The 14,213-nt window shown below is 36.0% G+C and overlaps 1 protein-coding gene across 1 annotated transcript in view; it reads right to left on the minus strand.

Moving 5' to 3' along the window:
* The window catches only part of SUCO (SUN domain containing ossification factor), a 58,393-nt gene that overhangs the window by 22,405 nt on the left and 21,775 nt on the right, over positions 1-14,213 (minus strand). The window contains 10 exon segments of the mRNA XM_016147167.2: positions 2,396-2,461; positions 3,272-3,363; positions 3,863-3,918; positions 4,121-4,141; positions 6,020-6,125; positions 7,624-7,731; positions 10,844-10,911; positions 11,947-12,071; positions 12,820-12,943; positions 13,936-14,086. Of these exon segments, the coding sequence (XP_016002653.2) occupies positions 2,396-2,461; positions 3,272-3,363; positions 3,863-3,918; positions 4,121-4,141; positions 6,020-6,125; positions 7,624-7,731; positions 10,844-10,911; positions 11,947-12,071; positions 12,820-12,943; positions 13,936-14,086 (917 nt within the window).

Consider the following 14,213-nt stretch of genomic DNA (forward strand, 5'->3'; position numbering starts at 1 on the left):
CAGGCAGGAGAGTTGCCAGAACTGGCAAACATACAAAGCCCAGAATGCTGCTCTAAGTAATTTCTCTCTTTTTCGCAGTGAAGTAAATTATGGAATATCAAGAATGTCTATATCTGCGGGATACATGCTCTGACAACTGAGTCCCATCAGAAGCAACATACTCTGGTGACATATATTTCTTATGGCTACTAACTGCTCAACGGTTAAAGAAAAAAGGAGTCTCTATTAAGATTAAAGCCACGGACTTGTTTAGGAAATACCATCTAAATATTAAAAATAAATTAGGTTCAAAACTGGCCAACGTCGAGCTAATTTAGAATGGGGTGATGAGTAGAGTCAAACCTGGACACTCTGGTGCCAGAGACAAGCTCTTTGGCCCGATTCTATTCTGTTATTTACTCTTTAAAGTTAAACCACCTTGGAGGCGACAGCTAAGTCAGGCACAAAAACAGTCCCTGACTCTTCCGAGAAAACCAGAGGACACAGGCACAGAGGGCAGCAGTGTTAGGTCACGCCTCTGAGCCTTACGACAGCAAAGTCTCATCACGCAGCTCCTCCTCCTCTCTCGTGCTGACACTTGGAGAGGTGGAGATCTTTCGAAAGCCCCTTGCCATGCGGAGGCTCAGCTGACATCTAGTCTCACCACACAAATTCTGCCCACACCTTGAACATGGGAGGTAAATGGAACTGCCCTTCGAGAGTCATAAAAATAAATGATGTGTCACCAAGAAACACATCTTCAAAGAGAAAGATCCAAAAAGCAGGATCTAAAGAAAATTCTACATCTAACTGGTTAACATAATACACTGGTTAGAGAAGTAATCACAAACAGGGAAACGTCCCCCACTAAAATATGGCTACACTTAGTAGTGTCTAGGCATTACCCCCAGAAGAAAACACAGAGAAGACACCGAGGACATCGGGGGGTTCCCCTGATCTAAATCTGTGGAAGGTGCTGCTTCCCGAAGGACCCCCTCCTTTGCAGCAACCATGACCGTCAGAGGGGCTGGAGAGCTTTCAGTCTGGGACTAATCTCCAACCCCATGAAATAATGGTGCTAATTCAGCATCACTGAGCTACGATGACTATTATATCACCTAGACTTTTTAAATAAGAATTTAAGGACACCAACAATAACATTAATACCCAAATATGCAAAATAGCACTATTTTTTCACTCCTAAAAAAACTATATCCCACAGCAGTGAATGAAGCACCTATTTTTAATGCCATCACTGACTAGATAGTGAAGGGTCCTACTTAAAAGTACTACACTCACTAACATCCAAAAAATCAGTTGCCACCAATAGAGTAAAACAAAATATTAAGCTAATATGTAACAAAGTTAAATATTACATAAAAGGATTCTCCTCATGCAGGTATTTTTAACATTCTTCTTCCTGTTCCTTAAAAAGTCCACCCAAGTCTATAGTCTTCTATGGAGAGGAAGAGAGGAGAAATAAAGGGAAAGAAGAAAAGATAAAGACAAGTGACTTTTAACTCCACATACTGTAGCTCAGGTACATTATACCTAGGCACATGTACTACTAGTTGAGTATCTTGAAAAGCTATAAAGACATGTGAGGAAGAACGGGATTCAAGCAATTCGACTCACTGGAAGCAACAAGGAAAATGCACAAACACCTAATCTTCTATTTTACTAAGATTTACTTATACTCAATTCAATTACTACTCTCCAAATAAGAAAACTTCTAGGAAGTTTTATATTCTCCAGGAATGACCAAAAACGACCAGCATCAGACTGTAACTACCCACATTCTAGCACTGAAAGCAAAGCGTCAGTGGTGATGTCTTTCCCAGGAGTCTCCTGAGCTGGCCCACCACTAGGTTCGGTGCCAGGCTGGAATGACAAGAAATAAAACCACTAGTACCTTAGTCACTGCTGCTTTAGTTTACAAAGAGTATATTATTTTTATTGTATTGCTTTGGAGCCATTATTAGTAGAGATAAGAACAACAGGAAAATAATCACACCCGCATATTAAAGAATCCCTGTTTTCTAGGATTTCATTGATGTGACCACCTCTGAAACTACTGTTCGAAGTCCTTTCCCATGCAGTATGTTCCTACTCGCATGGCCAAGGACCTCTGCAATAATTTTTTCCCCAAGTAAATTCATAGCCCTTTCTTCACTCCAAGGAATTTGCCTGATATTATGAAGAACCAACTTATGCTTACATTTTTTCCTTTCCTCTCTTTTCATCCACTCTTCCAATTTTATTCCCATAGAAAAACTTTTCAAAAGCCAGTATCTAATTTCAACTCAGCTGAATACTGGGAGCCTCCTAAACTATACTACAAGAAAAAGGCCCATGCATGTCAGGGGAAAAAGTTGAGAGACATGAATAGTGACTAGGAAAACTCCAAAATACTCACTTGTAGCAGAACCAAGAAGGTTTTTTGAGGATTTATCCTCCCCGGTATTATAATCCAGTGGATAATCTGTTTAAAGAGAAAATACAGGTACTTATACTGATAATAATCTCCAAGAAATTGTTTTAAGCTCAGATTATGTCCTGTCAAAATCCGCTGACACTTAAGACAAATTTTATAATATTCATTATACATCAAAAATACGTTCACGAAAAGAAAATGAGATTTAGAAGCCAGTGACAAAACAAATGTAAACCGAAGAAAGTAATTCTACTGCTTACCAAAATTTTAATCACATATATAGGACTTTTTCTCAAGCCTTCAGTGTACTTTACTAACCCCTTGTAAATGTCATCATTTCATTTATGAGAAAACCAGCAAAAGGAAAATTTAGATTATTCAGAATAACTGAAGATATCTCCAAACTAAGACTTGATAAAGTAAAAATGGAGGATGTTCTAAAACCTCCTACCCCACCAGGCTCACAGGAGTTTCTCAAAGGCTCAAGGCTCAATGTGCTTGTCTTTAGGTTCAAAGCAAATCAAAGGAGTTAATGCTCAATTCTATTTCAGTCACCTTATGAATTTCACAGGTTCTGGGGACTGACATAGGGGCATAATCAGATTTATAGCACTGATGTTATTGAAGGGAGTTCCACTTACAAATAAATGACTGACAAGCTTGGAAAACAACTCAGTATGGGGAGCAGAAAAGTACTTCAGAAAATAGCTTTAAGAAAAAATTAGTTATTAGGATTAAAAAGCAAGAAAACTAAAGTCTAAAAACAACCCTCATGTCAATTTTTTAAAGTGGCCTACCCCTACCCATTACTATTAAGCAAAATACATATATAAAGTCACCTGTTTTCAAGTCACTTACCATAGTCCTCATCAAAGAGTTCCTGACGTTCTGACTGATACTGGGAATCAGCGATCTCTTCATATTCTTCTACCATGCTAGTACCAAACACCCTACGAACAACAATTTCATTCAGATTTCAAATAAAAGTGCTAATGTTAAGGCTCTGCTCCTCAGAACGATAACAAAATCATTAACTTTGGTCATGTTTTGAGGGCCATTAGCTTCTAGACTCCAAAATAACGGTGCTCCTTACATTGTGATCATCCACTAGTTTCCATTCAAATGTAAAATTAATCTATTTTAGGCATTTAAAAATACAATGACCAAGTTTTGTTATCAGTCTAAAATGTTTCCATATATTATCATGACAGCAAAATCCCAAGTGAACTAAACCAAACATATAAAATGATGGTTATTTTTACTTTAGAGAGAGAATTTTGACATTTTTCTAAAATGTATGCAAGGGCAATAAAGGCTTAACAGTTTATATTTCTACAGTATGAACATCACATAACAGAAAATTATTTCTTCACTTTACATACATTAGGGTTTTTGTGTATCACTTTTTTTGAAAAAACACTCAGTTAAATGTATTTTGTTCTGGATTACCTTATAAGGCTTAATGGACAAAAGTGCTCTGATCCAAAATGGGACACCAACTCCACCTACAGAATAAAAGCACATGAAATGGGAAGCCAGCACCATGCATGTAAGATTATCTAACAAGATGCTCCGATCTTTATTATGACATTTCTAAAAATAAAGTCCTCGTTTCCCCCAAAATCAGTACTTGTAAAGTTTGCTTTTTTGCCATGCAGTAAGATGCCGACCCTGTTATCCGATATTGCAAAAGAGAAGGTTGCTAACCTTTATGTACTTGATGAACATCTGAAGCAAGAGAAAGGAAAAGAAAATCAGTTCCAAAGTCCGGATAACATGCCCATAAGCAACATTTAATATTTATAAATTATTTTGCATAATTAAAGTATAGAAAGCAATGTATTTTGATGGATAAAATTGTAGTACCCTTAATTCTCTATGGAAATCAAAGCAATGATTTAAATTTTTACCACCACAACTAGAACAGTCTCATGAAGTAAACTTTAAGGTTATTAATTTACATAACCTACGATTCATCGTTGTTTTATTTATTTTATTAAGAAAGCTTTCTAAAAGTAATAAACAGTCTCTAGAAACAACCTGTGTCTTATATTACTTTAAATATTATTGCTATGTATCATCTATATCTATTTTTATCTCCATATTATACATATGTAGATATATGGATCTATGTACATTCATACATACTGATCAAAGGAGTAATCAGCATAATATGAAATGATATTTATTCTTGTACATTAGTATATACAAGTTGTTTTAGGAAAAGCATGGATTTTTGATATGCTATGTTATTTCAAGTATAACTTAGAAAACTAAAAGATACATATTAATCCACTTTGAAAATAAAGGCTACTAAAAAGTAATTAGTAGATTTGGGTTTAGTTCTTTTGGGATAAGAAAAACCCAGGTAAACTTACATAACATTTAATACTATAAGAATCAGAAGTAAATGTTTTTTGCTTTTAGACTTAGTTCTACCAAAAAGGGCTTTATAGAAAACTAATCGTCAAAATGCTCTATAGTCACCCACCACTAAAGGGACAAGGGAGGGGTTTTTTTCTGGCACATTTTTACGTCATCAATAAAATGTTCTTCCATTATTTACAAAGTAGATGGCGTAAAGGAGGATTCTTGGAACTATGTTGTAATATGTGAGTTGTCTGAACTGTAAAATTAAATAAAATTGTTATCACATGTCAAATTTTTTTTAACATGGTTCTCCTCATCACAGTTCAGAAACTGTGACTGTGCTATAAAAAGCCCATTAAACAAGTCTTTCACTATTCATTTTAAAAGGAACTGAAAATGTACCTCCAATTTTCTGAACACTGTTGAGTCATTAACTGAGAATATCAACTATTTTAAAAGTAGAATTCAGCATGTTTATACTACAGCTAGGGGTACTGCAAGTTTGTCCATTTATAGAAGCCAATTTAACACAAGCTGAACAAGACACAGACGGTAAATCCCAGAAGACAAGTAGGTAGCTATATGTTTTCACATTTAAGAAAGAAAAGAGAGAATCAGAGCTGCTGTCATTCCAAAAGATCGTATTATTAACAAAGCGGTACTTTAAGGTATGGCTATTGTTTTAAGAACAAAAAGTAGGGGAGGAGAGGAGGAGGAAATTCCTGTTTTGTCTAAATCCAAGTCGAGAGTGATAATAGTGCTTGACTCACTGCTGAAGAAAGGAGCAGGAATACTGAATGAAAATGCTAACTTATTTGACATTGGTATTTGGACACAGACTATTTTACTGAACACAGAAGAAAAAGCAAAGTCTATTATAATAACAAGTATTTGGATATTAAAATTGAAATGATGTATGAATCTGATTCTAATAAGAAATCAGACCTGCTTTAAAGACTTCAATATAAATTCTCAAAAAATTCAGTAATAATTTAGAATTTCATCAGAGCCACAAATATCAAAAAAGTGGCCTAGGTTTCCAATTATACAAAAAGGAATGTATTCATATTTATCTCAGAAAATAATATATCCAAGTACAAATTATTTAATTAAATCATACTTTAGAAAATTTCCTCTTAATTTTTCTGATTTCTAAACAAGTGGGGTGAGGTATAAAGTATGAATAACAGGTAGGGTTTCATTTTAGAACTCAAGTCCCATCTCTGTAAACATTACCTTCACATATTTTGCATACATCTGTTCATCTAAAGGGAAACTCTGCACGTTCCTCTCATCTCTACCATGGAAAGTACCCAGCTTAATCCACTTACTTGTAGGATATCTAGAAAATACAAAACACAAATATTCTTTTTAAAAAGCCATGCAACACATATCGAGAGGTCCCATCCATCTTCAAAATATTTCCTGCATATTTTTTTCCCTCTCCAGGTGAACATACTGACTTCACACAGATTAAATATGAGTTAAATTCTGAGGGGAATAAACATATTTTATTTTCCAACTAAAACTCTGATGATGGGTTCCTTTTTATGAGGAAAGGGTATCTTGAAAAAAATCACACCCGTATCAAATAGAAGGGAAGACAAGAAGATAACAAAGCAGGACCAGGATCACTTGTTGAGTTTTAAAACAGAAAGTAGCCAAAACTGTTTTGGAGGAAGAAGGGAATACTCTTCCCACACTGACAAGTGTGTGATGATATACAGCATGAATCAAAGTACTGGTGGGCAGGGACACGGAAAAAACCCTTTGAAATCATATTTGAATTTCAGAGATCTTACACAGTTGTACCTCCTTTAAAAGGAAATCGAATATAAAAACCTAAAATTATTTTTGTTTACCACAGCATTTAAAGGATTCCTCAAAGCAATAAGTGCTCTCTTATCACATTAAAAAACGTACACGCACTTGTCAGAGCTGATATGACCATGTAACATACAAGGAAATTACAGCTTAGAGAAAAAGAAGTGATCTGAGCAAGGTTAGTGAAAGAGAAATGGATTTTGAGGTCTTGAAGATTTATTTCAAAAACTTTATTTCTATATGCAATGCTAAGTGTGAGATGGGGGAAGAAACATCATGAAAAACCCGCTGTGATTCACGATAGTAGAATGGTTAAATGAGTAACAGCATCCTACATGGCATATCATTGGCACGCAAAAAGTATTTATAGAATGAATCAACTCCTCTGTTAAGGAGAAAATATAAAGCACTCATTTAAAATAGCATGTTTAAAAGAGAAATGAATATTCTCGGGGTGTAAGCAGTAAAAACTGACTCGGTAGGATTAGTAAATAAATACACGGAAAAGACTGGAAAGAATACACTAAAATGTTAAAAAATAGCTATCTTTGCTTGATAGGTTGTGGTTCTTTACCAAATTCCTTACAATGTATGTTTAGTATTTCTTTTATAATCACACACACCTACAACGAAGTTTCAAGATATATCTTAACAAAAACACACCTCATATTAAATGAAGTACTCATGTATGTTTTTAAATAACCTTTATAAGAAATGTTTCAAAACAAGAAAGTATAACAATTAAAAGTAAGGACTTCACAGATGTGAATTTTGTTTCCACAACTCACAAGTCACGTGACCTGGGCAACCCGCTTACCTTCTCCTCCTCTGTTCCCTCACCTTGGAAGGGAATGACAAAAGTAAACTGCCTAACGAGTGCCTACACTACAATGGTACTACAAACTGCTACTTTAATCTAAAAATAAAATAATTAAAGTCTTAAAAAGTGACCCATTTAAAAATTTTTATTCTGAAGACCCAACAAAAATTCGGTAGAAATCGTCTGTAGAATTTACCTGTCACTGATAGAAACCAGAAAGTCTTTAGGAGTAGAAGAAAATAATTCGTAATTTGCAATATCAAGCTGCTTTACTTGGATTGGTTCACAAAGTTCAATAACAAACCTTTAAAAAGAACACAAGGTAATTATTTAGATAAACAAACCAAAGCAACAGTTCATACCAAATGCCACACTAACAGTCTGCATAAACTAAATGTCCTGAAGCGACTCATTAAAAAGGGGGGGGGGTGTCGGTGGGACTAGCAGCCTCAACTACCCATGAGGCAACATCTGCATTTCCCAGCACATCATGGGGTGAGGAGACTACAAATAAAACAAGACATCGATTTTTTTTTTTTTTATCTCGTAGTTTAAAAAATATTTTAATGACAAAGATCATTCTTGGAGAATGAATGACTTCACTAAGAACAGCTAGTGATAGTATAAACTGTCTAGTCTCGAGGGCAGTTTAGGATGTATAGTGTTTCAAAAGGTGACATACCCTTTGATGTAGCAACACACTTTGAGAAATTTATCCTAAGGACACATGGGTCCAAATGCCTACCCTTGTATATACATCTAATATACCAAAGCACAGTTTTTAAGTGTGTATGTGGGGGGAGGCGGGGAGGGAATCAACCTACATGATTAACACAGAGGAATGATTAACAAAAGAGGACTGATTTCATTGCCCATCCAAAGAAATACCAGATGGCCACTAAAAACGGCATGAGAAACCCTACATTCCATTACGTCCATCACTATAACTAACTCATAGTGATAAAAAAACAGAGCTGTAATTGTGGTGGGGGGATGGGAAAGATAAATTACCAAGAGGCAGGAGAAAACTTTTGGGGAGATGGATATATGTTCATTATCTTTACTGTGCGATGGCTTCATGTACAAATGTCAAAGTTAACAAATTGTACACTTTGACATGTTGCAGTTAATTTTATGTGTAGTTTATTGTATGTCAGTTACACCTCAATAAAGTGTTTAAAAAGTAATGCTAGAGACCTATATTTACGAACATGAAAAGATACCACGAAATATTCCTGCTTAAGAAAAAGTTAAAATATGGTGCCATGTGTGTAAAGTAAAGCTGTGTACAGCATGGCACTGGGGAAAGAAAATCTCATGACATCTAGCACTCCAATCAAGACTTTAATAAACTAATTATTATATCAAATGAGATTGCACACTGACAATTGAACGTTAAATAAATCAGAAGCATCCAACTTAGCATACAGTGTTTAATTCTGGAACAGCACTGCGTTCCAGGAGACTTAAGTAAAAACGACCCGGTGTCAGAGAAAAGCTCATGAAGAAAGCCAACCACATCGGCGCAGTCTCACTCTGGCTCAGGTACCACGTCAGGTGATTTAATCCACCCTTTAAGTCTTGTAACCGAACCCTTTTATAGAATATAAACACTAATGCATTACTTCCCATTCTTCCCTTCTGCCTTTTAGCAGAACACCCCAAGATGCAGCCGAGCCTATGGCCACCCATCAAAGACTGCCTTTCCCGGTCTTTGGCCGTGTTACTTGGTTCTGGGCAATGGGATGTCGGCAGAAGTGCTGACTGCAGCTTCCAGGTCAAGCCTTCAAAAGAAAGCTGTTACCTCTCCATTTGCTTTCTCCCACCTTACAGATAGGAATGAGGGTGTGGAAGAATAAATCATCTCAGCAACGCAGGCAGGGACAAGACCTTAGGGGAGGCAGAGTAATATGACAGGTGTGTGGGGCCTATAACTGTTCTGTGTGACACCCCTGTGCCACCTACCAGCTTGGGCTTTTTTCTGTCGGGAGAAAATTAAATGTCTGTCTTATTCAAACCGGTTATTTGATCTCTGTTAAAGCAGCAGAATCAAAAGCCCTACTAGGACCTTTACAAATAAAAACGAACACCCCAAAGTAACACTTTGATTATGATCTCAATCGTTTCTTCGAATTCAATTTACAGACCAAACGGCACAATGAAAAATTAAGTTTTTCAAATGACCCCTTAGTAACCTTAAATATTTTAGTGAATTTTCAAATTGAACATAAATGTGCTTTACACCAAAAGGGGTGAAGGCCAATAGTGAAAACGAAGAAGCGTTACCTGTAGGTTAAAGTTGCTCCTTAAGTTAAAATAATAATAATAATTATATATGTAAATCAATAAGGTAGCGGTGATTAAACTCAATCTTTTTTTAAACAGCTACTTTGGAGCAGTAAAATCAAGTAGATTAGTAAAACTGTGAGTCCATTGCACATTATTCCGCCCTTAAATCTGCTCCTTTGCCCATATTCTTAGTTATGGCAGAACCATAGCTCCAAGCAGTGAAGCCAAAATCCCAGAATATTCCCTACACGCGTCTCTTTTTTCCATATCCAATGAGTAACCACGAGCTGTCAATTTTATCTGCTCTAAGTGCCTCTCAGGTACACAGTCACCTCTCCTCTGTACCCAAACTGTCAAATGCCTTGTTAAAGCCTCACGTCTCACCTGAGCTATGACAATGGGTTCCTAACTGGCTCCAACTGCATTCTGCTATAGGCCACCCTTTGAGGACAAGCCTCCTTAAAATCCCAGTGAGATAATGTCACTTATGTACTTAAAATAAATACTACCCTTCATGGTCTTTAAGATAAACTTCCAAAAACTTTAAGCTGGGTGTATATAGCATAAGATGGCCTGATTATTGCTAAACTAACTCTCCTATCTCATCATCCACCATTATTTGAAATGTATTTTCATTCTTGTTATGACAAAAATGACTTCTTCAGGTTGCTACTACTTACAGGTGCCCAGAAGAAAGGTGCTCACTTCAGCACCACTCCTTTATTCCTGCAGTTTCTGAATACCCCTCCCCTCATCTGCTACTTCCTAGGAATCCTTCCAAGACTCGGCTCAGGAGTGACCTCCTCCAAGGAGTCCTCTTCCATCCTCTCCTGCAGCTACGTATCACTGCTGTTTCCATAATACGCTTCCAACAGTACTTTTTATGCTATGTCATAACTGTCTGACTAGACCTATCACTGTTTGGTTGGCTGTCTGACCTCCTTAAAAGGAAAAGCATTTTGTCTTCAATTCTGTATCACAGGACCTAAGGTAAGTACGGTACCAGCACCAATCAAATGAATGCTTTATTAAGTGATATGTAATCATATCAATCTAACTTTAACATGGAAGTTTAGCACAGTATGTATAAAAATAGAATGTGCTTTGTTAAATTTTATATTACTTACCAAATTTTAGTGCTGCAAGGATTCAACATATAAAGATCCATATTTTCTATAAGAATAGCAGATGTGCTCTGTTTTAAAAGGGGGGAAGGGAATAGATTAAATAAAAATATTTATTTCAACTCTGAAGTTTTCTAGGATTTCTATATTTTTAGATCTTAAAAATAGACCTAAAGACTCCAAAACACTCATTTGGGAAAAAACACTCATCGTTTGGCTAAAATTGACCAGTTATGGCTATTGACAGCTTTGTTAGACTTGCAACAAAACATTTGAACATGTTACTAGAAAGGAAAAATAATTTTCTATTAGCTATTTCCTTTTTAAAATTTCACACGGGTTTAAAAAGTTAAAATCAGGGTGCATGCCCTTAAGTATGTAAATGGATAAACTATGATAAACATACAGACAGTGGAATATTACTCAGCACTGAAAAGAAATGAGCTGAAAAGCCATGAAAAGACACGGACGAAACTCAAATGCATATTACTAAGAAAAAGAAGCCAATCTGACAGGCTATACACTGTATGATTTCAACTACATGACATTATAAAGAACGAACTACTTAGGTAGTAAAAAGATGAGTGGTTGACAGGAGCTGGGGGAAACAGGGATGAAAAGGCAGGGCGCCGAGGATTTCCAGGGCTGTGAAATACTCTGCAGGACACCGTAATGATGGATACATGTCATTACACACGTGTACGAATTCACGGAATGTAGGATTCAACTCTAATATGCACTATGGACCTGGCGTGACAATGATGTGCAGTGTAGGTTCATCGAGCACAGCAGACACATCTGTGGCGGGAGGCCGTGCACGTGGAGGGGCACGGGGGACGTGGGAAATCGCTGTACCTTCTCAATTGGCTATGAACCGAAAATTGCTCTAAAAAATAAATTCTTCGATCGAAAAAAAAGGGGTGCAATATATCGACCAATACAACTAAGAATTCATACAAGAAAATGTCTTTAAAAACATAATTCTATATTTATTAGTGAATTAGGGGAAAAGCTCATGTTAAAATATAGTCCCCAGAAAATCAATGCCTATATTTAATAGAGTCACTAGGTTCCTATAGGTAGAGAAGAACTTTATATTTAAGTACCTTGGCTTCTGGATTAGCTGCCAAAATTTTGGCCCCACATTCTACTGAGGCATAATTATTTCGGTTTTTCTGGACCTTTTTCGTGGCATGTAGAGCTCCGTTAGAAGATGCATGCATTGACTGACCTGCAGACAAACCTTATTAGAAACATATATATGATGATTATGATTGAAAAATAAATACCCCAGCAACACAATGATCTCAAAAGCTATATATAGGCTGCTGTCTAGAGAAGAACAGGTTTTAATACTTCAGAAAGTATTTTAAAAATCCATTATGAAATTCAAAATTGCTTTATCCCATCAGCTTTAAAATATCCCCGATAAACAGATCAGCTACAAAAATCCATAGTACTTATATCTAAGCAATATAACAAAATGAAGCTTATCCATGAGAATCAAAGCTTTTAAAAATATACATATTTACATATTTTATTCTATTAAAGACGAATGCTATCCTTCGATCTCTAACCCCAATATTAAGAATTCTTAACTCTGAGAATTGTTCTACAAAAGCAAAAAGAAAGTGTTAATACTTTAGTCTGACTGTGTTTACAGTTTAAAGCTTCATGACCCAGAACTTTCCAATTTTCCTCTTATAAACTGAGAGGAAAATCACTGCTTGGCCTTCTTTATCTTATTTTAACCTCATTTAATAATTTATAAGAATGAAATTTTGTTTAGGTTAAAACTGTATGTAATTATACACAGGTAAATTATATATGGGTAATTAATAGCATCCTGGTAAGTTTAACCTTTAAAAAGTTTTCAAAGTTTTATTTTATTTTACTAACTAAAAAGAGAAAAACATATTTAAACCAGTCCCTTTACAAAAAGGAAAAAGGAAAAAGAAAGGGTCACAGTGCACTCTTACTCTTCTCTTTTTCTACTTCCATGACTTTCTTCTTCCACTCATCAAATGTCGGTATATCTTCTGGGTCTTTAGGACTTGTTACAGGTGTAGGGTCGATTTCTTCCGGTTTTGTATAATCAGAACTCTGAAAGAAATAAACAGATTTCAACTCTCAAAGAATACAGAGGTACTCTTTGCAACTTAAATAGTACCAAAGAAGACATTCTGTAATGTTTGCTACTTTATTTATGGCTGTGGTATTTGACAACTGAACTGTAACATATGCCTGATTTGGTTTCATTGGGAAAATTTGTTCTTTCGAGATGCTGGACTATGAATTGCTGAGCTCCTATATTTATAAGAAGCATCACTGAAGCAGCAGAAGCCTCCAGAACTAAGTTTAATTAGTTATGACAACATGTGAAAGAGAAGGTGGAGAACAGAAGTTCTAAATTAAAAAGGAACAAACATGGACGTAGTCTTTAAAATACTCCAATTCGTGTATTTTGTTTGTTAAAAGGCCTTCATCTCTTTTACTTCCTGAATTCTTTCCTGAAGGGGACCGAAACTTCTCTGTCAACGGTTTTTCAGGAAATTCTGTATAGGCCGCTATCTGAAGTCAAAGGAGAACTCAGAAGGAGAAAGGAAAGTAAAGCTGGGATACAGGGAGAAGTCCTGTTTTGGATCACGCTCTTCAATATAAGATGGTTTAGTTGTACTTTGCATACAAATAACAAAAGGTAAAGTGTCGCTTTGAAATAATTATGGTTGAAGAACCTACATTTAACCTTGAACTATTTAGCTGAACTTATATTCTGAAGATACTTAAATTTAATAATCATTGTTTCTTCTACGTAGCTCTCTAAGAACAAGGACTATGCTTAAATAAGGACTATGCATCCAACATCAAAGAGGGGACGGTGGCGGGAAGCATTTAACTGCATATACCAAGAGCGACATTACACAGGGACAGTACTCTGGCACAACGCGGGGAGCACAGCTCACTGCAGTTCCACATTCGTCATTAACTACGTAACCACCGGTTTCATGGCAACCATGATTAGCAAATTACGGATTAGCTAAAAACAAAGATGCACTGCACAGTGAAGTGGGAGACAGTGCAAGGTACACACCTACCTCGTTTTTTAAGTTATCTGAAGCATTCAGTGCAGATTTTGGATCACCACCACCCTGATCGCTTGCCGAAACTTTTGACTCAAATTCTGATTTTGTTATCTTTCCTTTGCCATGTGAAGATGACACATTTTCTATATGTTGGCCCACAAGGCTATTTGAAACCAAAAGACATAAACAAATTTTAGCTAAATAACAAATTCATATGATCTAAATATTATAATTATCATATACAAAATAAACCAAGGAAGGAGCACAGAGAGATCAGCTTTCTCTCAATC

The sequence above is a fragment of the Rousettus aegyptiacus genome, unplaced genomic scaffold, assembly GCF_014176215.1.
Source record: "Rousettus aegyptiacus isolate mRouAeg1 unplaced genomic scaffold, mRouAeg1.p scaffold_m13_p_17, whole genome shotgun sequence".
NCBI classification, from domain to species: domain Eukaryota; kingdom Metazoa; phylum Chordata; class Mammalia; order Chiroptera; family Pteropodidae; genus Rousettus; species Rousettus aegyptiacus.